Source organism: Chiloscyllium plagiosum, unplaced genomic scaffold (genome assembly GCF_037043375.1).
Source record: "Chiloscyllium plagiosum isolate Xiang-an unplaced genomic scaffold, Cpla_swu_hap1 HiC_scaffold_23, whole genome shotgun sequence".
NCBI classification, from domain to species: Eukaryota; Metazoa; Chordata; class Chondrichthyes; order Orectolobiformes; family Hemiscylliidae; genus Chiloscyllium; species Chiloscyllium plagiosum.
Window position 1 is genome coordinate 39,875,949 of NW_028270161.1, and position 25,372 is coordinate 39,901,320.

General features: G+C 40.7%; 1 protein-coding gene across 5 annotated transcripts in view; it reads right to left on the reverse strand.

The window, feature by feature from the left end:
• The window catches only part of slc26a4 (solute carrier family 26 member 4), a 65,319-nt gene that overhangs the window by 17,476 nt on the left and 22,471 nt on the right, over nucleotides 1–25,372 (reverse strand). For all 5 annotated transcript variants that reach the window (XM_043713675.2, XM_043713679.2, XM_043713676.2 and 2 more), the window contains exons 7-16: nucleotides 19,688–19,840; nucleotides 16,381–16,463; nucleotides 16,070–16,217; nucleotides 11,961–12,074; nucleotides 9,383–9,460; nucleotides 4,333–4,428; nucleotides 3,719–3,825; nucleotides 3,549–3,618; nucleotides 3,352–3,444; nucleotides 3,157–3,252 (exon numbers count right to left, since the gene is read on the reverse strand). In XM_043713675.2, the coding sequence (XP_043569610.1) occupies nucleotides 3,157–3,252; nucleotides 3,352–3,444; nucleotides 3,549–3,618; nucleotides 3,719–3,825; nucleotides 4,333–4,428; nucleotides 9,383–9,460; nucleotides 11,961–12,074; nucleotides 16,070–16,217; nucleotides 16,381–16,463; nucleotides 19,688–19,840 (1,038 nt within the window). The remainder of the gene's footprint in view (nucleotides 1–3,156; nucleotides 3,253–3,351; nucleotides 3,445–3,548; nucleotides 3,619–3,718; nucleotides 3,826–4,332; nucleotides 4,429–9,382; nucleotides 9,461–11,960; nucleotides 12,075–16,069; nucleotides 16,218–16,380; nucleotides 16,464–19,687; nucleotides 19,841–25,372) is intronic.

Here is a 25,372-nt window from a genome sequence, read left to right on the forward strand (position 1 = left end):
GACATTTCAAGTCGATGACATGTCATCAAAATGGAAGGTTATCAACGTGAAATTTGACTGTTTGCCTGACATGCTGGCCTTTTCTAGCTATTTTCATTCTTACTTCAGATTTCCAGTATCTGCAGGATTTTTCATTGCATTTTTCTTTATTTGGTTGTGCTAACGCAAAGTTCCTGAGTGAGCTACTCCCAGAGCTCAAAAGGTGATGTCAAAACTCCTGGGTGAAGCCTTTAGATTATCCTTTTAGGTTTAGTTTGTTTCCATAGTGATCCAAACTCACTATCAAATATTCACTTTGGTGATTGAGTGAGAGACATTCTGGCTGCAAGACCAGCTGAGTATGTGACAGTCTCAATATGGTGCAGATGCTGGGCATGCCGGCTCGGGTGAGCATCTGTGTCTTGCCTTCTGGTCTTCTGAAGACAGCTTAAGTGAAAGTGGTTAAGCTTCTTTATAGGACATTGGTGCACAGCCCAAGTTTTGCATGTGTAGAGCAGGGTGAGCAAAACTATAAATTTTCAGTGAGGTTAGGCATTGCTACTCCTCATCCTTTTCAGACTGAATCAAAATCTGTCTATCACTTGCTCTGATAGTTCTTGCATATATCATATTGTCAATATGGGTAGGACAAGAACTGGTGAATGAAAAGCACAGTTAGCAATGAGTTTGACAAGGCCATTAAAAAGGAGGCCAGCAAGGACTATTATGTGCAAACTAGTATCTGCCTATTCTGGGAAAGAGGAAGCTGAAACAAGTGGAAAGGCCAGTATTTGTAGAGTGGAGGGGACATGTTGTACATAAAGCAGGTGGTCAGTATGTTGCCATGTAGAGATCAACAAGCAAAGAAGAACTTTTCAGGCTATTTTCTGGGTCTGTGGATTGAAAGAAGCAAAAATGGCCCTTAGCAGAGTGTTATGCTCCTAGATTAGATTACCTACAGTGTGGAAACAGGCTCTTTGGCCCAACACGTCCACACCGGCCCTCTAAAGAGTAACCCAGACCCCTTTCCCTCTAACTAATGTACCTAACACTATGGGCAATTTAGCATGGCCAATTCACCTAACCTGCACATCTTCGGACTGTGGGAGGAAACCAGAGCACCCGGAGGAAACCCACGCAGACACGGGGAGAATGTGCAAACACCACACAGGCAAGGCTGGAATCGAACCTGGGTCCCTAGTGCTGTGAGGCAGCAGTGCTAACCACTGAGCATGTGGGAGTTTAGGGAGAGTTTACGTGTTACTGAGGATTACATCTGCAATAAATGCCATTGGTTGTGAATGCTATCAGACTGAATGGATTGGTTGGAGAGACAGTTAATGGCAATGAGGAATATACAAGAGCAAAGGGGTGTGATGGATGGCAGTAATAGGAAGGGAGAAAAGTCAAAGATACAGTCACATAGATGGGTTAACTCTGGGAAAGTAGAGATGGATAGGACTGGCAGCTTAATGTTCCAGGATACAAATGCTTCAGGAAGGAAAGAAAGGGAGGCAAGAGAGGAGGAGAAGTGGCATCTTTGATAAGAGATAGCATTACAGCTGAGGGAGGATATTCCTGGAAATACATCCAGGGAAGATATTTGGGTGAAATGAGAAATAAGAAAGGGATGATCACTTTATTGGGATTATATTATAGACCCTCTCAGAGTCAGAGGGAAATTGAGAAACAAATTTGTTCGGAGATCTCAGCTATCTGTAAGAATAATAGGGTGGTTATGATAGGGGACTTTAACTTTCCAAACATAGACTCGGACTGCCATAGTGTCAAGGGTTTAGATGGAGAGGGATTTGTTAAGTGTGTACAAGAAAATTTTCTGATTCGGTATATGGATGTGTATCTACGAGAGAAGGTGCAAAACTTGACCTACTCTTGGGAAATAAGGTAAGGCAGGTGACTGAGGTGTCAGTGTAGGAACACTTTGGGGTCAGCGACCATAATTCTATCAGTTTTAAAATAGTGATGGAAAAGAATAGACCAGAGCTCAAGAGAAAATGCTGGAAAATCTCAGCAGGTCTGGCAGCATCTGTAAGGAGAGAAAAGAGCTGATGTTGAGTCTTAATTGACCCTTTTCAAAGATAAAAAATGGGGAGAAATAGGGAGGTATTTATACGAGGCTGAGAGAAGGTGAGTCATGGCTCCAGAAGCAAAGGTAGCAATAAAGAGGTGATAATGACAGTGCAGAGAGAGATTACAGGGAGATTAGGAGCTGTGAATGACAAAGGTTGAAGCCTATGTGACAAAATATGTGGGGGATGGGGGGGTGAGGGGTGAAGTAGAGGCAAAATGGAAAAACAGGGGAGAAGGGGAGCAAAGGAGTCTATGTTTGAAAAGTTAAAGTCCCCTATTTATTTTATTTCTTTTTTTTCCACTGTTCTGGACCTCTTATTTCTTGATTGTCTCTCTTTCTCTCGCTCCCCACTCTCTCATCACCTTTTTCTCTCCTCTTCTCCCTTTGCTGCCCTTCTCCCCTGTTTTCCATTTTGCCTCTGCTTCACCCATCCCCCACATACTTTGTCAAACAGCACTGCCTTCAGCCTTGGTCATTCCCAGCTCCTAATCTCCCAATAATCTCTCTATGCACTGTCATTATCACCTCTTTATTGCTACCTTTGCTTCTGGAGCCATGACTCACCTTCTCTCAGCCTCATATAAATACCTCCCTATTTCTCCCCTTTCTTTTATCTAGAATTGAAAGAGAACTTTGTAATAAATAGCCAGACATGTGTAATTACATGTTAATGAAGTCAAGCTAGACATACATTGGTGCCATTGACAGGCAAATCAGAATGGCTTTGGCTCTTGTAATATTGAGCACGACAAAACTTTGACTTACTCAGAAAGTCTAGCATATATTGTCAATTAAGAATTTAACACTAGGTGACAGTAACATATATTGAAATAGTGATCGGAAAGATGAGAAGCTATTGGTGGCAAAGTAATGCCTACATTATTGCAATGAAATATAAAATCAAAATGACAGTAATCTCGCAGGAATCATTTCCAGAGGAGAGGCAATAAAGAGAGATGGCATGGCCAACAATGTCACTGAAAGCGGGAGATGGAAAGCAATATTTAAAGTTACACTGAACACGAGCTTTAGCTAACTGAACTGTTTCGTAGCTACATAATTACAGCACTTAGAGTGTGACTTACCTTTGTCGTTTTTAACTGACCCTTCTTTATAAGTTTCTGAATCTTCTTCAATGCTTTGGTGCGTTTATTAAACACTCGAACTGGATTAAATCCAACCTGAAACAATTGCATTCATTGAATCTCCTTTTTTTTTAAATAAACGTTGATCCTTCAATTTAGTAGCTATTGTACATGCAGAATTGTGGATTTACTCACAGCAGAAATCACTTTCTCCTTAAAAAAATCAACACTTCCAAAATATAAAGGAGATGAAAATTTGAAGATCTTCACTCCTGGTGGTTCAACAAGCTATGGAATATGCAGAAAATATATATATATATTTCATTAGTGTTTGTAAAGTTTGCATTAGATTTTGGAACATCTTCTTAAAAACAAATTTAAAGTGTTCTTACATTTTTATATTTCTTTAAGTTCTTGTAAATGTCAGTGCTTGGTACATTTCCTAAAGCAGTACTAACAGGGCTAGAAAATGAACATCATATTAAATAGATGAAGATTACACACAGAAAAATTATAAACTAAGTAGTGCATCATTCTAATAAAATGCTACACAAATACTTACAACTGAGTTCGAAGTACAACAGTTAGAAGCTCAAAGCACACACCAACTAAAAGCCCCAAATCTAGTCCGAGAAGGATAGATGCAATCCATGTCACAACCCAGATCAGCTACAGAAAAGCAAAAGAATGAGTTGAAGAACATCCTTTTCTTGAAGTACAGGCTTGGTTTTTGAAACTTTATTTGACAACAGTACACCATAAATCTTGCAGTCATTTTAGAATTACAGTAACGTTCAACATAAATAATACACAAGATCCATTCTACTGCACAACACTTCCATGAAATATACTGCACTGAATAACATTTCAAAATATTATTGCAAATTTACTAGTTTTTATTGCTTGGATGCAATCTGCACAAGTAAAATACCACATGCAAATCACTATTCACATAAAACTTCATTGAAATAAATGGGACAAATCAAAGAAAATAGAATGTTCCTTACACGTGATATCCTGGCAAGGAGAATCTCTACAAAGGTCTTCTCCAGTTAAAAGATAAGTAAAATACATCTGACATATCAGAACCGTTACATTTTTAAAATGAATATGACGCTCGTGTGTTTTTTAAACAAGCTGTATATTTTACAAGTTGTATATTCATTAAACACTTACACAATCAACTTTGTTTTGTCTCCACAACACTGGAACATCAAAGGTTTGCCAGAACATTCCTTTCAGATTGGCAATGACAATTGCTCCCAAAACAGCCTGAGGAATTAGTTGAAAAGAATGCATTAAAGGTATTCTGCTTGAGCATTTCATAACACTAAGCTATCCAGCTGAACCATGATAATTGTCTTTATTTAGACGCACCATTCCTGTATGGTGATGTACTGCACCATAACAATGGAAATAAATAATTATCAATATGAAAATCCAATCCATTCTTTTGTGTTAATTAATTCTCACCAATCCAGTTACAAATATAATGCTGATTTCAGTGATCCTGCCTAAACTGGTGGTAGAATTGAGAGACCAGCACGAGGGGCTGGCTGACTTCAGATTCTGCAAGGTGAGTTCAAGAGTTTAGTTCAAGCTGGATGGACAGCAAAGTGGATTGGAGACCACAATCGGATCAGCCATGAACCTACTGAATGCGAAAGCAGGCTCTTTGAGTCCACTCTTATGTTTGCCATTTAATTTGACTAAATCCCAGGTGTACTCACTAATAAAGTCAAAAGACACTGTGATTTGCAGGGGGCAGGTTTTCTCAGGAGAAACTTCATACAAACAAGGATAAACAAGCCACTGTGCACTTGGGGCCTGCTCCACCATTCAATAAGATCCTGGCTGATTAGATTTTAACCTCAACTCTATATTCCTACATACCCCTGATAATCTTTCATTCCCCTGGTAATAAACAATATATCAACTGCTGCCTTGTAAAGAAAAGCATCTGCTACTTTTTGAGGAAGGGAATTCTAAAGACACTCAATCCTCAGATCTTCTTGCATCGATCTTAAATGGGTGACCCCTTATGTTTAAACAATGACCCCTCACTCTAGATTCGCCCACAAAAGGGAACATCTTTTCCACTGGTCAAGTCCCCTCAGGACCTCATGTCTCAATGAAGTCAGCTCTGATTCTACTAAACTCCAAAAGAGACAGGCCTAGTTGGTCTCACCTTTCCTCATTAGGCAATCTACCCATTCCTGGAGTTCATTTTTAAGAATCCATTTTCAACGCAAAAAAAACACTATTGTAAAGTTGGTTCTTAGCAGCAGCCATTACATATCATCAGATAAGTACTGAGCATTTCACTTGTGGAGATTGGTATGAGGTTAGGGAGTTGAGAAGATTTGTAGCTCAGGTTGAGGTTTTGGATGTAGGTTTGCTTGCTGAGGAAACCTCTACAGGAAACCAACACATACGGACCAAATATTGAACTACAGAAGCAATCATCCCAAATGAAGCTGCATCAGAACATTATTCCAATGAGCCAATGCACACTGCGGCACGAACTACGCAGAGCAGAGAAAAATCACCTATACCGCGTATTCAAAAAGAATTGTGTACCCAATGAACACAGTCCGCTGATTTCTCAGCAACAAACCCAGACAAGCAGACAAAACACGTCCAGAAACCTTAGCCACTCTCCCCTATATCAAAGACATCTTGGAAATGACTGCCAGACTACTCAGGCCCCTTGGCATCATGGTTGCCCACAAACCCACCAACACACTAAAACAGCAGCTAATGAACTTGAAAGACCCTATACAGACGAGCAAAACTAATGTTATTTACAAAATACCGTACAAGAACTGTAACAAACACTACATTGGACAAACAGACAGAAAACTAGCTACCAGGATACATGAACATCAACTAGCCACGAAAAGACATGACCCTCTCTCACTAGTATCGTCACATACGGATGAGGAAGGACACCACTTCGACTGTGACAACACATCCATCATAGGACACACCAAACAAAGACATACACGAGAATTCCTAGAAGCATGGCATTTCAACAGGAACTCTATCAACAAACACATCGAGTTAGACCACACCTACCACGCCCTGAGAAAAGGAACAGGAAGTGATTTCACCACGGGAAATAACATCACCAACCCAAAGAAACCCAAACATATAAATAGAACGCAGGAATTTTCAGCATTGCTTCGCCTGAGGCCCACTGAAGATGTTACCTACTAGGGTAATGAAATGTCTGGAAATAAACCTTACAGCTCATTAGTGTGAGGTGGTTGAGGGAATTACCTCATGAAGGATACAGCACAGGGGAAGAGGGAAGAGCAACAAATGGAACTCACAGCAAAGAAGTCCTGGAATTCTGCCCCATCTTTCCTAGCTCTCTCACCACCACACACATCCATGGAGGGTCAGGATTTTATATTTGACACGAACCATCAATGGAAGAGATGAGAAAGTGAGGACTGCAGATACTGGAGACTCAGAGTCAAAAAGTGTGGTGCTGGAAAAGCATAGCACGTCAGGTAGCATCAGAGGAGCAGGAGAATTGTCGTTTCAGGCATAAGCCCGGATCATCAGGATCCCGAAACATCAATTCTCCTGCTCGTCGGTTGCTGCTTGATCGATGGAAGAGAGTCAGTGCAAGACCAAAGGCATTTTGTTCAATCCTATGTCCTTTCAGAATATTCTCGATGGTGTGTGTTGTAGAATCTGCGAGTGTACAATTCGATAAAGAATGTAGAAAGTTACATTCTTCTATGGAAAAGAGAGCAAATTTCCCAGCCTCGGAGATTTTATCAGAAGTCAGAGATCTAAAGCTGTGGTTGCAAATGATAAGGGGCGAGACTTCAATGGACAGAGCTTTCCATTCCATACTGGAGTCTAACTCATCAGGTTGTGAGAAATGCCATAGCAACTCCACATCTTTCAATGTGAATGTTTTTTTTCCCTGCTCATTCTGAAGGATTCGTGCTAGCCAGATCATAGCAAAAGATATATGGACTGAAAAATATTGAGTGAGTGCAGTGCCAAACCCTGCCCACCCCATTTCATAAAGGCAGAGAACTGGATGAGAAATATAGGGCCTGAGTCATAGAAGATCACCACCTCATTTTACTCACTAAGACATCACCAAGAAAAAGATGCTCTTACATAACAATTACTAATGCAAAATATTAAGAAAACACAAAGCAGGGAACAAACATTCTTGTACTTTCTTTCACTGTAATATCAAGTATTTGAGAAGGACATATTCAGTTTCAGATCATATAGGGTAGTTTGTAATACAAAGCATGTTGCTAGGCAATCAAATGATACTCAATGTTAGGAGCATACATGCAGGAATGCAGGAGAAATTTTAGGTTAATTGTCGAGCTTTCCCGATTACAAAACACATTCAACCATTTCTTTCTTCTGCTTGTCTGTTGCTACTGCTCAATTCTATCCCTCTTGATTATATCTCGCTGATGACATTTCTGAAACAAGCAGTAATTGTGTAATGATTTTGGACATGTTGGCTAGTTACAGCTCATGAATGTCCAATTTGTCCAAGTAGTGGAATAACTGCTTAAGCATCCTGTTCAACTCACAAGCCTTTGGTCTGTTCCAGTTTGTCAAGAGGGTATTTAATGAGGGCTGTCTCCTTGTCCCCCAGACACCACTTGTTGAATCTGCCTGCTCCAATGGTGCTCTAGTCCATCACACCAAAGTGTAGGCAAGTCCCAGTTGTTAGATATTCACTGTCATGATTCAGATCTTGTGGTCAAAGATCATCTGGCAGTAACAGAATTGAACACTTTCCTCTCCACTTACGCAATAGAGTTGTGTGTGTGTAATGATGTCAGGGTCATTGCTATCCGATAATACAGAAACAAGAGTAAACCATTCAGCCCTTAACTGTTTTTCACCATTCAGCAACAAAATGACTGACCTGCATCTTAACTACATTTGTCTGTCATGGTTCCATAATCCTTGACTAAACAAATACATCTAGCAAACTCTCAGTTTGGAACATGCAAAACTAACACCTCAATTTGATCATCAGTTAAGTCTTCTATGTTAGAGGGAATACACATCTAGTCTATGCAACCTGTTCCTCATAATTCAGTTCTTGGGTATATTTGCCACACCCCTTCCATGGCTAACGTATCCTTGAAGTGCAATATCCAGAATGTAGTCCAAGCAGAGCTCGGAACAACTGGAACATAACTTCAATCTCTTTGTATTCTCACCCTCCTGAGGTAAAGGCCAAATGCCAGGAATTTAGTTGGTGCTAACTATCAGTTAATGCTGTGGTCCCAGAAGCTGTTTTTTAAAATTTAAAAGAATGAATAATAAGACCTGCTCCCAGGTAAACAAAGCTTCTGCCAAATGTGCAATGCAGCAGAGCACTTTGGCAAAACATTCCAACGGTGTTATGAAAGGATCACACAGACATTCAATGCTGTGGTCATCTTCATAATTGCAACAGAGCAGTGCTTGTGGTGGACTTTGTCTGCAGCTTGGACAAAAAGGCAAAAGAAAAGCAAATGTTAGTGACCAGTGGGCGACAAAGTGGCTCAGTGGTTACCACTGCAGACTTGTAGCGCCAGGGACCTGGATTTGATTCCCACTGTGGGTGACAGTCGGTGTGGAATCTGCACATTCTCCCTGTGTCTGTGTGGGTTTCCTCTGGTTGCATTAGTTTCTTCCCATGGTCCAAAGGTGTGCAGGTTAGATAGATTGGCCATGCTAAATTGCCCCATTTTGGTCGAGAGATGTCCAGGCTAGGTGGATCAGCCATGGGAAATGCAAGGTTACAAGGATAGGGTAGGGGGCTAGGTCTCAGTGGGATGCTCTTTGGAGGATCTGTGTGGACTCTACGCCAAATGGCCTGCTTCCACACTGTAGGGATTCTATGATTCGAAGTCATTCAAATGACTGCAATACCAATAGTGAACCACTATAGGCTACACTGTAGGAACAACATGAATTGGAATCAGGAGGGATTTGAGAAAATGGGTGGGGTGGGAATATGAGGATTGAATTAAGAAATGGCACTAAATATGCTTTCGGTCTCTCACAAGGTGTATTTGGAAATCACACTAAACCTTAACAATGCTGAATTTATAGCTTCTGAAATTAGGCCATCAGCCCAATTCAGAGAGATACACACCCAAAATATAGTAATGTCCCCTTTGCTGAATTAGCCTGATGGTTCGATACATAGCATGCTTTGAAATAATAACATTACCTTCTGCAGAGGTTCAAGTAGTTTTCCAACAATGAGGATGGCAATCATCACAATTACTGCCGTTAGAAGTCCAGCAATCTGTGAAAATATAAGCAAAGTTATCAATGCTAACACATAAAATTTTTATTACAGTGCAATAGTTTAAAAAAAAAGGTTTGTGATGTGATGCTACATTTAAGAACTTTTCCAATGTCTTCACAAGGTTCATTGCGTAGTCAATTAAAAATCACAAGGGATTTGATGGGAACAGTCAGGAAAGTTATTGAGCCCTTTCACTGAATCTGCACAATACAACACACACAACTGTTCAGCAGACAGCAGTCAAAGATGACTTTGACAGGCAATCCCATTCCCCTGCTGTTCCCCATAATCCTGCAAAGACTTTCTGCTTCAAGCACCTTAGCCACTTCTCTTTTGAATGTTAAGTTATTTGCTTCCAGCATCTTTTCAGCCAATGCATTATACTCACTGCAGAAAATAATTTCTTCTCTCTTTTCCTCTGGCTCTTCTACGAACTACTGTTGACCCTGGTTACGAAGTGTTCTTCCAGTGGAAATAGTTTTCTCTTACCTACTCTATCGATATCTTTCATGTTTTTGAATGTATCTATCAATGCCCCAATGGAGAGCTACCTCAGCTTCTTAGAGTCACAGCATCTCTACAGCATGGAATGAAACCATTCAGCCCATCAAGTCTGCACTGATCATCCCACCCAGACCCACCCCACTTACCCTATCCCTGTAAACCCCACATTTCCCATTGCAAACCCACCTAGCCTGCACATCCCTGAACAGTATGGGCAATTTAGCATGGCCAATCCACCTAACTTGAACATCTTTGGACTGTGGGAGGAAACCAGAGTACCCAGAGGAAACTTACACAGACTTGGGGAGAAAATGCAAACTCCACATAGACAGTTGGCGAGAGTGGAATCAAACCCAGGACCCTGAGCCATTGTACCTCTCTTCTCCTTTCATGTAAATGAAAGCCCACATCTCAGATACCTTACTGATAAGTTTCCTTTCTTGCTCCAAGGCCATGTTATCCTTCTCCAAGTACACAGTGTCTAGAATTGGAACAATATTCCAGCTGGGTTCTAACTAGTGTTTTATAAAAAACTTAGCACAACATCTAACGCAAAAAGAAAGATACTGTAAATGCTGGAAAACAACAAATGCTGGAAGCACTCAGCAGGCTAGGCTGGACAGAAACATGGTTAACATTGCAGGTTGACAACCGTTCATCATTACTGAAGGAGGAGGATGGGCATGCCAGAGTTCTAGGCCAGTAGGAAGGCAGGGAGGAAAGTCAAGGAGGAATAAAATAGGTCTTTGATAGGATAGAAGATGGGAGAGATCAACTAAATATTTAATGACACAAAAGCCAAAAAGTGTAGTAACAGATATAGCAAATAAACAAAGATGGGTTCTGCAAAGCTGAAAAGCAATCATCTGAATCAAAATGAGGGGATAAAGAAAAAAGAACAAAATGCAGGTAGGGGTTGTTGAATTGGGTCTATTGCCAAGACCAAAGATGAGGTGGTGTGCTTTGAGCTTGTGGAACACTTTTGTAGGCATAGATAGAAAGGTCAGAGTGGGAGAAAGGTGCAGAATTAAAATTATATCTCCCACTTCCTCTTGCCTGTGCAAAGACTGAGTGCCACAAAGCAGTCACTGAAACAACATTTGGCCTCTTCAATGCAGAGGCCACCATGTCATGCACATATACAATTGATAGCAGTACAAATAAATCACCTGGATGTAGTCTTTGGGACCTTGGATGGTGGGAAAGGAAGAGGCAAAAAGATAGGTGCTAAGTTTCCAGCACTTGCACAGAAAAATGTCACAGGGAAGGCAAGAGTGACTCAGGGTATCACAGAAGGAACAGCCTGTAGGAATGCTGAAAGGAAGGGCTGGAGGAAGAGGTTTCATGCTGGAGCTGGCAAAACAGTGGATGCTGTTTCATCAATTCGAACAGTTGTTGGGGGTAGAAGGTTGCACAAAGGGAAAGCTATCCAGGGAGAAAGGGGAAGGATGAGAGCAGAAGTGTGCAAAAATCAGACCAGGCACAATGGAGGCTATGTCATCCGTAGCGGTTGGGAATCCAGGATCAAGGAAACAAAGTGCTAATTTGGAAGACATTGCCAGAACAGATCGAGAACCTGGTAGAAGGGAATGGAGTCTTTTTCAGTAGGCAGTGTGTGAAGAAATGTAGTCAAGGTAGCTGTGGGAGTCTATGGGCTTTGAATACAGTATTTAATTTATTACATCACTATGTATATCGTTTACATCCAAGCAACTGCCACTCCTCTTTACACTACTTCCTCAACCAATTTCATACCCATGCTCCCGATACTCCTTTAATTTCATGCCATTCAATTTTGCTAACAGGTGTAGAACTTGGTTTATTATCAAATGGCTTCTGTAAAGCTTCTTGTGCTTGCTACGTTTGTTCTTTATTTATTCCATTATGTGGTGAACTGGCCTAACAAGTCACTCAGTTGCAAGAGTGACACAACATGGCCATGAGATTTGGTGACTGAGCATAAACACACATGTAATCTTTGTTCATTCTTTACCTGAGTTTTGCCGCCAGTGCTTTCCTGTACTGCTGTACGGGACAGAGCAGTGCCTGCCAAAAAGCTTGAGAAACAGCCACCAAAAATATTCGAAATTCCGAGAGCAATGAATTCCTGGAAGATTGCACAATTGTATAAATAAACATGCAAATGATTGTTCACAGCAAGTGAACTATCATATAACTTGCTACTTTGATAAAACTCAGTGACATTTTGAATACGATTAAGCAGATTTTTCTTCTATGAATGTAGATTGTCAATTTACACTGTAAACAACTGTTCAGTTATATTCAATTTGGAATATTTAAAAATAATTCTTTAACTCAGTCACCTTCACATCTGTAGCACTCAAGGGGGTATGGACAGATTCTAATCTCTGTTGTTATACCTGGTATATCCTTTCCATTACATGAGATCCATGAGAAAACACAAACGTTTTGGACCAACAGGAAGAGAGAAAAAAATAACTGCATAAATAAGATGAACTGCTTTACATGGAAGATACTGTCAATAAAAAAGATTTCCAAAATTGGAGGTGTACTCAACAATACTGCAGGTCAAATCTCTGCCAAGATGCTCCAGAGACTGGAGGGTTGAGGAGGTAATAAGCAGAATGGACAAAGAAGAAATAGCAGATATACAGAGGAGCCTTGATTATCCGAACGAGATGGGTGGGGAGTATTTTGTCACATAATCAAATGCTGGGTAACACAGTTTAGCCAAGTATTGGGACGTTGTGATCTTCCGGATAATCGAGGTTTGTCTGTAATATATTTGGATTTCCAAAACGAGTATAATAAAGAGTGCCATCTGTAATGCTACTTCACAAGATAACAGCCCATGGTCTTGGGTATGGAGAGAGAATTAGATTTTAAAAAAAAAATTATCCACAGGATAAGGGCCAAGCCAGCATTTAATGCCTAGAGGGCAGTTAAGAATCAACCAGATTACTGTGGGTCTGGAGTCACATGTATGCCAGACTGGGCAAGGATGGCAGATTCCTTCCCTAAAGAACATTAGTGAACCAGGTGGGTTTTTCCGATAATTGGAAGTGGATTCACAGTCATCATTAGACTCTTACTTCATCTGCTGTGGCAGGATTCGAACCTGGGTCCCCAGAATATTACCTCGGTCAACAGTATAGTGATAATACCACTAGGCCATTGCCTGCCCCAACTAGATAACTATTAGCAAACAGAATTGGCATAAAAGGAGGCAGGATATCTGCCTGTAACTAGGAAGTGCCTCGTGGTGGGTGAAATTATTTATAATATATATTAATGACTTGTATGACAGAAGTGAATGTATTATTGCCAAATTAGCACGTGACAAGGGAAAGCAAGTAATGAAGATGACACAGAGTCTGCAGAGGATTACAAACAAGTTAAATAAATGGGTAAAAACTCAGCAACGGAACATAACATGGGAAAACATGAGGATATGCGCTTTGGCAGTAAGAATAGAAGAGCTGAATATTATTTAAAATAATTCAGCAGAAAACTGCAGCATAAAGGGATTGGGAATCCTTGTTCATGAATCACAAAAAACTAAATGTCCAAATTCAGTAGGTAATAGGGAAGGCAAATGGACTAGAATTCCCTTCCTAATGGTATTGTGGCTGTAACTACACCAAATGATAGCAGCAGTTTAAGAAAGCACCTCACGACCTCCTTCTGAAGACCAGCTATAGTTGGACAATAAATGCTGAGCAATGGCTGAATAGGCCGGGGTTGTTTCCCCCTGAAGCGTCAGAGGCTGAGGGGTGACCTTATAGAGATTTATAAAATCATGAGAGGGGCTTGGATAGAGAGAATGGCTATGTTCCTTGTCCTAGGGTAGGGACGTCCAAAACTACACAGCATAGGTTTGAAGTGAGAGGGGAAAGATTTAAAAGGGACCAGGAGGGGCAACCTTTTCACACAGAGGGTGGTGCGTGTATGGAATGAGCTGCCAGGAGTAATGGAGGAGGCAGGTACAATTATGACATTCAGAAGGATCTGGATGGGTACACAAATAGGAAGGTATTTAGAGGGATATGGGTCAAATGGAACTATATCAGTTTAGGACATCTGATTAGTGTGGATGAGTTGGACCGAAGGATCTGTTTCCACGTTCTTTGACTCCATGACTTTTGGCATTTATTTTGAAAGGAATGGAGGACAGAAATACAAGATCTTGTTAAATCCATACAAAATCCTAGTCAGACGACTGAATACTGTGAGCTGTTTTGGTCCCCTTATCTAAAGGGGAGATATACTGGCACTGGAGACAATCCAAACAAGGCTTACAAGGTTAATTCTGGGTATGGAGGGATTTTCTTTTGTGGAGGGGCTGAGTAGGTTGGACTTGTACTCACTGGAATTTAGAATAATGAAAGGATATCTTATTGAAATACAAGATTCTTAGGGGCTTGATAAGTAAATGCAGAGAGGCTGCTTCCCTTTGTGAAAATGTCTAGGACCAGAGGGATTAATCTCAGATTAAAAGGAGTTATCCATTTAACATGGGGAAGGATCTTTTTCCACCTCTCAGAAGGTAGTCAATCCGAATTTTTTTCTTTAAATAAAAAAAAAGACATAGCTATTGAGGCTAGATCATTGACTAAATTCAAGCCAAGATGGCAGGTTGGAAATCAGTCAGAGAATAAAGGATTGTGAGGATAAAGTGGAACTGAGGATTATCAGATGAGTCATGAAACACTGAATGGCAGAGCAGACCTGACAGTCTGAGTGGCCTAACTTCTGCTCCGACATCTTATGGTTTGCAAAATCTGCAAGGAACCCAAAACAAATGAACACATGTAGTTTAACTTGTACCTCCCCCCAGGTGGTTGCTGCAGCGAGCAATTGCAAGACAATAATACTGGCACCAAGGAGGGTGGATACAGGCTTCTCTTGTCATTTCACTTGTGATTCCAGGACAAGATCTTGCCAGGTGACAACCAGGTATTGCAAATGATCCAAGTCCAGAAAACTGAATACCATTGTCTCAGCAAAAGACAGTGCGAACTGGGAGTGCTCTCGGGCCACTTCCATCCTAGTCTCAAAAGCACAACTGGCTCCAAAATTTATCTTAACTTGAACAATCCCAAAATTACAACTCCTTAAAATTTATGTTAACAGATCAATATTTCTCAGCTAAAACAACTAATATACCTATGGCATTTTCACTAAGTTCCTGCTGGGTTATTGCAAAACCAAAATGTATGGTTTCATCTCAAAACTAACACTGTCCTCTAAATGAATTTATGATTGTCACTCAAACCTATGTTTTCATTTGAAAATATAAATAGCTAGAACAACATGAGGAAGCTGAACACGTCAATATGTCACCTGTTCCACAACCTATATGTAAACAGACAGGATAAACAACTTCCCAACAGTTGGCCTTGTTTCAAATTCTTGCTAAGTTTTACTGAATATCGCAATATAGCAGGTGTGACTTGTCTTAATGTAATTGGTAGCTCTCAAACTACTGAATGGAACAATGTTGACTTCCAAACTTTGTCAGGCAGGACATTGTTTCATATTCCATCCAACTCCAGTAATGTAAGAATTAACAACAATTATAATAGAAATCAAATTTTGATTACTAAACTTTACTCAAAAATAAAAAAAGAGAAAGATGGATACGTCGGTGAAGCTCAAGCTTTAAGAACAAGCATCCAAATACAAAAAACAGCAGAATCTTGCTTACTAATGACAGATTATATGTTAGCAATGCAAGCTACAGCTATTTTAACTTCAAATATAACTCAGAGCTTTCCTTGTATCTTGTGACGCCACACTTTGTTTGCTGTTTCCATGGCTAATCCTTCCTGGAACAGGTCAGCAGAGGCTGTTAGCAGCACCATACCACACCATGGATGACTAGGCAGGATTGCTTCCCACTCTCACTACCTTCAATAGGTATATTGGGAGGATTCACAGGTGAATAATCATGTTTTATGGCCATATTGTGAATGCACATTCCATGGTTAGACACCGAGTATTATCAAACCCACAGCTGCTGGCTCAGAGGCAGGGATATTACCCACTGCACCACAGAGTCTCCCTAATAATAACTGAGGCACCAAAAGCAAAGTGACACTACATCCAATTTTCTCTTACCTGGTTTCCATCAATGGGATAGTCATGTTTGGTGCCAAATACTTTAGCAACTGAAACAGCCACAGCATATCCTACTATAGCAATGGAAAAAGCTGATGCACCCACTTCACCAAAGATGCTCACGTCTGGGCTCACTGGCGGTAAAAATCTGTTCACAAGAGCAAAATGAAAAAATATTCAAACACTTCTGTACTCAATCTGACAAAAGCTCTCTCATTAGCAACAAAGAATACAAACAGCAAATTTAAACTGCAATCCAAAAATTGCGACATTTTAAAAAAGGATCCGATATTCAAATGTAATCTTCTTACCCTGTTGGAATGTTATTAATAATTCCAGCATTGTACTTCTGTTTCAAGTTAGCACCATAGGAGACGCCTGTAGCTATAATAGTCTGGAACAAGCAAACATACATGTTCAAAAATCAACCAGGTTTATATATTGTGACTTCTCCCAGTATGTTCACCAATCATGTTCTAACTTTAACTTATTCTATATCAAGATCTCAATTCCTAGGGTCGTACTTTACCAGTCACCTCGAGACAGGATGGGAATCAGGAGGATGATAAAGTGACATGGTGGAAGGCATCAGGAGGAGAGCCCAATGTATTCTCACTGACCTAGAATATTACCACAGGCAGGAACGACAACAGTACAGCTGGCTACTGACCAGAGATAGACATTAGTTAATTGTAATTTAACTAGTAAGCTTACAGAGGATTATTTTGTGACCTTGCAAATATTTATTTTGGCACTGGGACTACCTTCTGCCGTGTAGTGAACAGTGGTATATTCCCAGGGGACCTTTCTTTCTGTAGACTGTATAAGCTACAAAGGAACCACTGCACAATGTTTGTTCTCTTGGCCCCAAGAGGCTTGAAAGTCACTAATGTCCCAGAGAACCATCAGCTGCTCTGAGTGGAGAGAAATAACTGAAAAAAGTCAAGGTTGAGAAAGCAGAGCTACTGGAGAGTTCAATCCCTCCAAAAGCCAAGCATGGCACATAAGAGAAGTTTTTCGTGTAAACGCAATGCCCGTGAATAGACAGATTATCTGGTTTGCAGCCATTACAGCAGCCACTATTAGCAGTGTTGCTTCCAAAGCTACAGATCTTCTAACTGAGTTGGCAGCCTGCCATCCTTCATGAGATACTGATCCCAATGACAGGCCCTTCAGTGGCAGTTACGAATTGGTTCCATGGTTTCACCATCCACTTGCAGAGACCTAAGATCATCTTCGCACCAGACAACAGCAGAATCCATGGCCATTATTTGATTTTTTTTCAAAATGGCCTTGGCTCTTCATGACAGTTTCATGATAAACATGCATCTTGCTGAAAAACATTGCTCATGATAATTATGCCAAGATTGGTTTCCCTACCAGTGCTGACTCATTACTGGGTTATCACTGGGTAGATATTTGATTAGCAGAAGGGCAGTGGTCACCTGCACAACTGTAGCTACGTGAAAGACAGTCACCTGCCTCTCCCGATATATATGGTCAATTCTGCAATTTAAAAAAATTCCCGTGTTCGGGGTTCCAGGCTACTTTTCCATCTTGAAGCATTCCCTCCCTCCTACACACCCTCTGACCTGCATAACAGTCTCCTGTTTTACATCAGTTACTTATTGGCAGGGAAACAGGATTCCCAGTTTTTGGGATGTCATGCCCTGACTACACAACTGGCTTAATGAGTGGAAATGTGTTGCAGAAACCGTAACCAGCAATAACTGGGGCCAGTCGTTTTTCCAAACAAATTTCATTGGGCTGACCTTAGGGTTACAGTAGCAATCTGACAAAATGTCAGAGGAGGGATTGACACTACAGTTAAAATGTTTATCATTCCCTCTGCACAAAAATCCAATTGTAACTGATGATCAGCAGTCAAGAGTGCTCAAGTTTCTGAGCTATGTCTTTCTTCATGACTGCCAATAATCCAGTTCTGTAGTCTTTTAAGCTATAGTTAGCAAAAACTAAAACAATGTGCCCTTCCTTGATGTTAATATAGCAACTGGTTAAACAGGTGATTTTGGATCAATAGCTTAACTAATTGGCTTGAGATATACAGGGTAAATAGACAGGTGACTGGGTGTGTACAACATTAGGTTGTTAACAAAACATGATTTGTTAATTACCACCACATACAAAGAAAGCTGTTTTAAAGGGGCTCTCTTATGGTGCAGAGGTAGTGTCCCTTATCCCTGAACTGAGAAACCCGAGTTTAAGTCCCACCTCCTCCAGAGGTGTGTTATAATAATCTCTGAACAGGTAAATTAAGAAAATAGGTAAATAAAAAAGAAAGCGGTCTTAGTTTTTTTCATGGATGGTTTGGACCTAAATTGACACTCGGCATTAAAATTCTAAAGCTCAATTCTAACATCTCGGTGGGAAATATCGAGTCCTGTGGAACTTATTTAACTGATGTAAGGGGCAGCCCCCAACTGTGGAAGCAACACCTCAAGGCAAATGATGTGCATTTATCAAAGTTTGAATTGTGCACACTCCAGCAACTATGACTCGAATTAAGGCAGCCAACATGAAAATGTCAATCTTGCTCCATGGTCACACCTTTGAATGAGGTCAGAACAATGGGTGTTCAAGAAGCATTCTGCATTCTTGAACGTACAAACTAATGTTGAGGTTCCCATGCTATACTGAAAGAATACTGTGCTGTCAGTGTTACTACCCTGTGATGATGATGTTGAGTACAAGCCTCATTTGGTCATCTTGGCTCTTCATGAAAGAGGCTCTAGTACCTACTTGAAGAATAGGGACGCTCTCCCTTCTATTCAATATTACTTTTCCAATAAATAACCAAATTATCTAGCCATCATCTTCTTGCTATTTATGGTTCCAAGCTGTTCAAAATGGTTACTATATTTCCAAATTTATAACAAGTTCCAAAGTTATCTATTGAGTACTTTTAGTTTTGAGGTTGTAATAGGTTCTGCATCCATGCAAACGACTGCTTTATTTTTTGCCGGCTTGGGTAAGCAAATCATTTCTGTCTGTGTAAGCCTTGCTTAACCATTGGGAACGATGTTTTTGCCAAAAAAAGTTTACAAAAATAAAATGCAACTTTATAAATGTTTCCTACTTAGCTGTACAGCGGAATCTGGTTATGAACAAACAAATAGGGTTGGTCAGAACACCAATGAACTGTGTAGTCGTAACTAATTGAATTCAATCTTGTAACAAAATTGTTCAGAAAATAGACACTAACTTCTCCTGACACTGTGAGGTAACAAGCCAAATTGGATCATAAGGTCTTAATGAATTTATTAGAGCAGCAGGTGGGGAACAGAACAGATGTGACAGTCCCTAGGATTAGAGGAAGTAAAAAATAGGACACTCATTCCAACTGCCCCAGGGTGAACATCATGTGACAACAGTATTATGTGATCAGATTAACCCTTCTATTGTTGGGCATTCAATGTTGACACTTCTGCAAATAACAGGCACATTGGTGGAGTACCAAACAGCTGTCTGTTGCTATGAAATCTGGTATCAGTGTGTATAAAAAGATCAAAAGCCAAAAAAAATGCAGATATTTCACCCTTACCTAAGGGGTTGATTGAAACTACCTCTATGATTTCACGATTGATTTAATTTACTTACCACAATCACTTCAATAGGAATAGGCACTTTAATCTTCTCTTTGTAACGAGTGTTGATTTCTTTTACAATTACAACCACGACAAAGGTAATCAAGCCAGCAATGAAGTCTGCAATATTGGTTTGTCGAATATTCCGGAATATGTCAATAAGCGTCTACAAAATAAATTTAAAAGCAGAAATTATAACATATGCAGCATCTTGGCCAGAAAAGCAGTTTGATACTTATAGCAGAGTTAGAGAAAGGGATATGAATTAGGTTTTCATAAATATGCATGCAATTTCAGCTGGCAACATTCTCTCTTTCTCAAACAGAAAGTCATGGATTCTGACCATGTCACAGACTTGAATATGTATATTTACCACAGTAATGAGGATGTCCTGTATGTTGGAAGTGTTCTCTTTTAGATGTTAAACCTACACCCTAATTACTTGCTCAGCAAGTCATACAAGATTCCATTGCACTTTGGTAAAAAAGTCTGAAGTACAGGAATATTCCTAAACATTTTGATCAAAAACATACAAATACATGAGTATATCAGGCAGAATAAGTGCAGCTACTTGATCAAGTTAACCTCACACCACAATATCTGGACCAAGATGATTAACTACTATCCCTGCCCCGAACCGGTTTCCACCCATAACACATGTCATGTGAGCCTTTCAGGTAATCGGATTATTTAATTTCTATTTGGGAAATCTTTTGTGCCCAAATTGACACCAGATATGTCTAAAATGTCTGTACTTCCAAATAGTTAATGAGTCATAAATTAGAGAAGATATGCAATTTGTTTGATAAATGGGGACCAGGTAATGACAGATCAGGTTTGGATATGAAGTTCTCCACAGTCAGACAGCCTGGCTTGTAGTCAGCATTAATAGTAATGCATGATTAATGCGAGTTTGGTATCGGTGAGTAACTACTAACCATTAAACTTTATCATGATGGAGTTAATGCCTGGAAATGGTTAGACAGAACAAAATTGAACTAAATTGTAGAGCAAGACTTGAATTCCAGATTTACTAAGCAAATTTAGATTTTACCATTTGCCATAATAGGATTTTTACTGATGTCCCTTGAACATTATCTTAGATTACAAGTCCTGTGACATTATCGCAATGGTACTGTCACCCCCTACCAACCATGTTTTTTCAATGCACAAAAATTAAACAGTGAAATTATGCTATCAATTTTCATTGTACAAAAGAAATGCAATGCATTCTTGTCTACCCATGACCAGTATTATCAAGTCTCCGTGCTGAAAAATAATTCAATTTGCTGCTCTAGACCAGTTTTCCATCATTTGTCCATACATAAAAGTTATATTCTTTTTGACATTCATAGAAAGAGAATGGTTTATTGGAAGCTTCTTTATAGCACAAGTCATAGAGATGAACAGCATGGAAACAGACCCTTCGGTCCCGTCAATGCCGACCAGATATCCCAACCTAATCTAGTCCGACCTGCCAGAACCCGACCAATATCCCTCCAAACAATTGCTGGTTTTATGGTCGTTGTGCCTTAAAAATTTGCCTTTGCCTCCCTAATGATTGCAATGAGGTCAGCCAGGTAGCCTTCATAGAATAGGAGTTCCCTGATTGGGGCTATTAACCTGGTACAATCAGGGAGCCTTGGCTGACAGATAAACAGGCATGTCAGAGGTTCTGTTTGTTCAGAGCTGGCTCTGAGGAAGCAGGACTCGTGTCAAGTACTACGAATGTGTAAATAAAGGGTGACTTGGTGACAGGATACTGACCCCTGTGGAATTATTTCAGGGCTCGTGAGAGATAAAATACACTTCTGAAGAAATTCGCTCGCAACAGTTGTCTTTGAGTTTGGTAAACATTTCTGGCATCTTGCTGTTATTTGGGAAGCTGGAGTCATTTGATCCTATTGAGGACTGGGCCCAGTATGTGGAAAGAATGCATTTTTTTCCCACTGGGGCAAATGAAAAGCAACAAGTAATTTTCCTGACAGCTTGTGGTCCTGCAACTTCTTTGGTTATTCGGAGCTTAACATTTCCTGAGGCACCAGACATTAAAACCTTTCAAGACTTGACAGATTTAGTTAAGGAGAATTACGACCTCAAGCCTCCTCCAATTCGGAGATGCTATCAATTTTACTTGGCAGTTCAAGGACCCGGGAAATCCATGTTGGGATCTTTGAGGTTAAGATGACTGGCAAAGACAAGTGACTTTAGCAAACACTTAATGAGATGCTGAGAGACCATTTGGTATGTGGGATTAATGATATAACCATGCAAAAGCGCTAACTAGCTGAAGCCCGACTAGATTTACAACAGGCACGACAACTGACTTTTTCATTAGAAAATTCAGCAATTGGAGCATATCAGTTCCAATGTATGCCATTGGAAGAGGTCACCTTCACCAATCCAGCTGAGCTTGGGGGAAACACCACTCGAGTGAAGGCAATTGCAGAGCCTCACTCAGGATATATGAACAGAGGGACTCTAAGTCAGCTCATAGCTAAGCCCCAAAACAAAGCCAACCCTCGGCCATACAGTTAACATCTTTTTCAGGATCTGGGCTGGCAAACCATTGTAATTGCTGCCAATATGCTGACTCGAAAAAGCAAGAGAGTCCCACTAGGCCAGAATTGAGTAAGAGAACTCATAGGCTGGTATCCAGGTGAGCATACTGTCTGGAAAGCCCACCTATATCTGGCTTGAAATGTTAAATTGCTTAGCAACAACCAAGTCAGAACCAATCAAATAAAACCTCTGATTAAATGGTCACCAGGTTCTAATAGAGGTTGAAACTGGCGTGGGCTGCATCAGTGATTGCAGAACCCATCTTTAGCAGAATTTGCTCTGTACTTGAGCTTGGCTAGACTCAGAACCTATACTGGGGAACCTATACAGGTTAAAGGTACCATTTCGGTTCTGGTCTCATGAGAAGTAGTTAGTTCAGTTACCACTGATTGTCGTAAAAAGATTCGTGCCCAGGCCTGATGGAGCAAAATTGGTTGAGAAAGATTCACCTAGATTGGCTCAACATTTTTGTTAGAAAATGGTTGCCTGAGTGAAGCCCTAATTAAATACTCGGTAGATGGGGGTTCAGGAAGGAGCCAAGACCACCTTGCATGTTGACCAGGAAGCAATCCACGATTCTCCAAGGCCCGACCTGTGCCATTTACCTTACAGGCAAAAGTACAGGCAGAAATCAGAAGGCTGGAAAGCATAGGAATCATCAAGCCAGTGCAGTTCTCTACCCTCCTGCCCGAATGGTTTGTGGAATGGGCAGCACCAATCATACCAAATGTGACATCTGATGAGTCAGCCCACCTTTGTGGGGACTTTCCCCCCCATACTACCGCTATACAACAGTTATGCTTATTTTCAGCACTACAGCAGCCTGGTTATGTGCGTGTGTGTCTAAGTGCAGGTACTCAGTGCATTAGATGAGGATTCCCCAAGTTATGCTATAATTAATACTCATGTGGGTCTGTATCAATAAACGAGATTGCCATTTGGGGTATCATCAGCCTGTGCTATTTTTCAGCAGATGATGGAGAATATTTTACAAGGTCTACCCAATTGCCACTTATCTGGATGATTTGCTAATATTAGGGAAGACCAATAAGGAGCACTAAGAGAGCTTGGACATAGACCTTTGATGTTTCTCCAAGGTGGTTATACACCTTAGAAGGGAAACATGTATGTTCCAGGCACCCCAATGACCTACTTGGGCTACACAGAGTCAACAAGAACAGGTTATATCCATTGGAAGATAAAATGAGGGTCAAAGTTGCGCTGGCTCTCACTTCTGTACTGGAGCTTAGGTCTTTCCTGGGCTGATGAATTATTACGGAGGTTCACATTTAACTTGGCCTCCATCCTGTCAACCTTACATTTGCTATTGAGAAAGGATCAGACTTGGAAATGGTCTCATAGCCTAGACATAGCCTTTAGGGAAGTGAAGGAGCAGCTATCATCTAAGGTGTTGGCACATTATGATCCCAAGCGAGATCTAATGCTGACAACTGATGTCTCCCCGCATGATAGCAGGGTAGTGTTGGCTCACAGATGGTCCAATGGAAAGGAACATATGCTTCCCACACGTTTGGTTGATACAGAGTGCAAAAACACCCAGATAGAGAAGGAAGTTCGACCAATACATTTATAGATGTAAACCTGTAATAGTAACAGTAATAGTAACAAACCCCTGCTAGGGCTACCTGAAGAGGATAAAACCAAGCCACTCACAAGTTCAGGTCAAATTCAACAGTGGGTTCTCACTTTAAATGCATACAATTACAAGTTGGAATAGCATAAGACCATAAGAAATAGGAGTGGAAGTTGGGCCATACGGTCCATTGAGTCCACTCCGCCATTCAATCATAGCTGATGGGCATTTCAATTCCATTTACCTGCACTCTCCCAGTATCCCTTAATTCCTTGCGAGATTAAGAACTTATCAATCTCTGCCTTGAAGACATTTAATGTCCTGGCCTCCACTGCACTCCATGGCAATGGATTCCACAGGCCCACCACTCTCTGGCTGAAGAAATGTCTCATTTCCATTCTAAATTGACCCCCTCTAATTCCAAGGCTGTGCCCATGGGTCCTGGTATCCCTGCCTAACAGGAACATTTTCCCAGTGTCCACACTTTCATGCATTATTTTGTAAGTTTCTATTAGATCTCCCCTCAAGTTTCTAAACTCTAATGAATACAATCCCAGGATCCTCAGCCATTCATCGTATGTTAGGCGTACCATTCTAGGATTCATCCGTGAGAATCTCTACTGGACACGCTCCAGTGCTAGTATGTTCTTCCTGGGGTGTGGGGCCCAAAACAGGACACAGTATTCTAAATAGGGTCTAACCAGAGCTTTATAAAGTCTCAGCAGCACATCGCTGCTTTTACATTCCAACCCTCTCGAGGTAAAGGACAACATTACATTTGCTTTGTTAACCACAGACTCAACCTGCAAGTCAACCTTGAGAGAATCCTGGACTAGCACTCCCAAATCCCTTTGTACTTTGGCTTCATGAATTTTCTCACCATTTAGAAAATAGGCCATACCTGTGTTCTTTTTTATTAAAGTGCAAGACCTCACATTTGCTCACATGGAATTTCAGCCGCCATTTCTTGGACCACTCTCCTAAACTGTCTAAATCTTTCCACAACCTCTCCACCTCCTCAGAACTACCTGCCTGTCTGCCTAACTTCATATCATCGGCGAACTTCGTCAGAATGCCCCCTGTCCCTTCATCCAGCTCATTAATATATAAAGTGAACGGCTGCGGCCCCAACACTGAACCCTGCGGTACACCACTTATCACCAGCTGCCAATTCGAAAAAGAACCTTTTATCCCGACTCTCTGCCTTCTGTCAGACAGCCAATCCTCAATCCATGCCAGTAGCTCACCTCGAACACCATGGGCCCTCACCTTACTCAGCAGCCTTATCAAAGGCTTTTTGCAAGTCAAGGTAGACAACATCCACTGGGTTTCCCTGGTCAAACCTACTTGTTATCTCTTCAAAGAATTCTAACAGGTTTACCAGACATAACCTCCCCTTATTAAATCCATGCTGACTTGTTCTAATCCGACCCTGTACTTCCAAGAACTTAGGAATCTCATCTTTAACGTTGGATTTTAGAATTGTACCTACAACCGAGGTTAGGCTAATCAGCCTCTCATTTTCCATCTTTTGTCTTGATC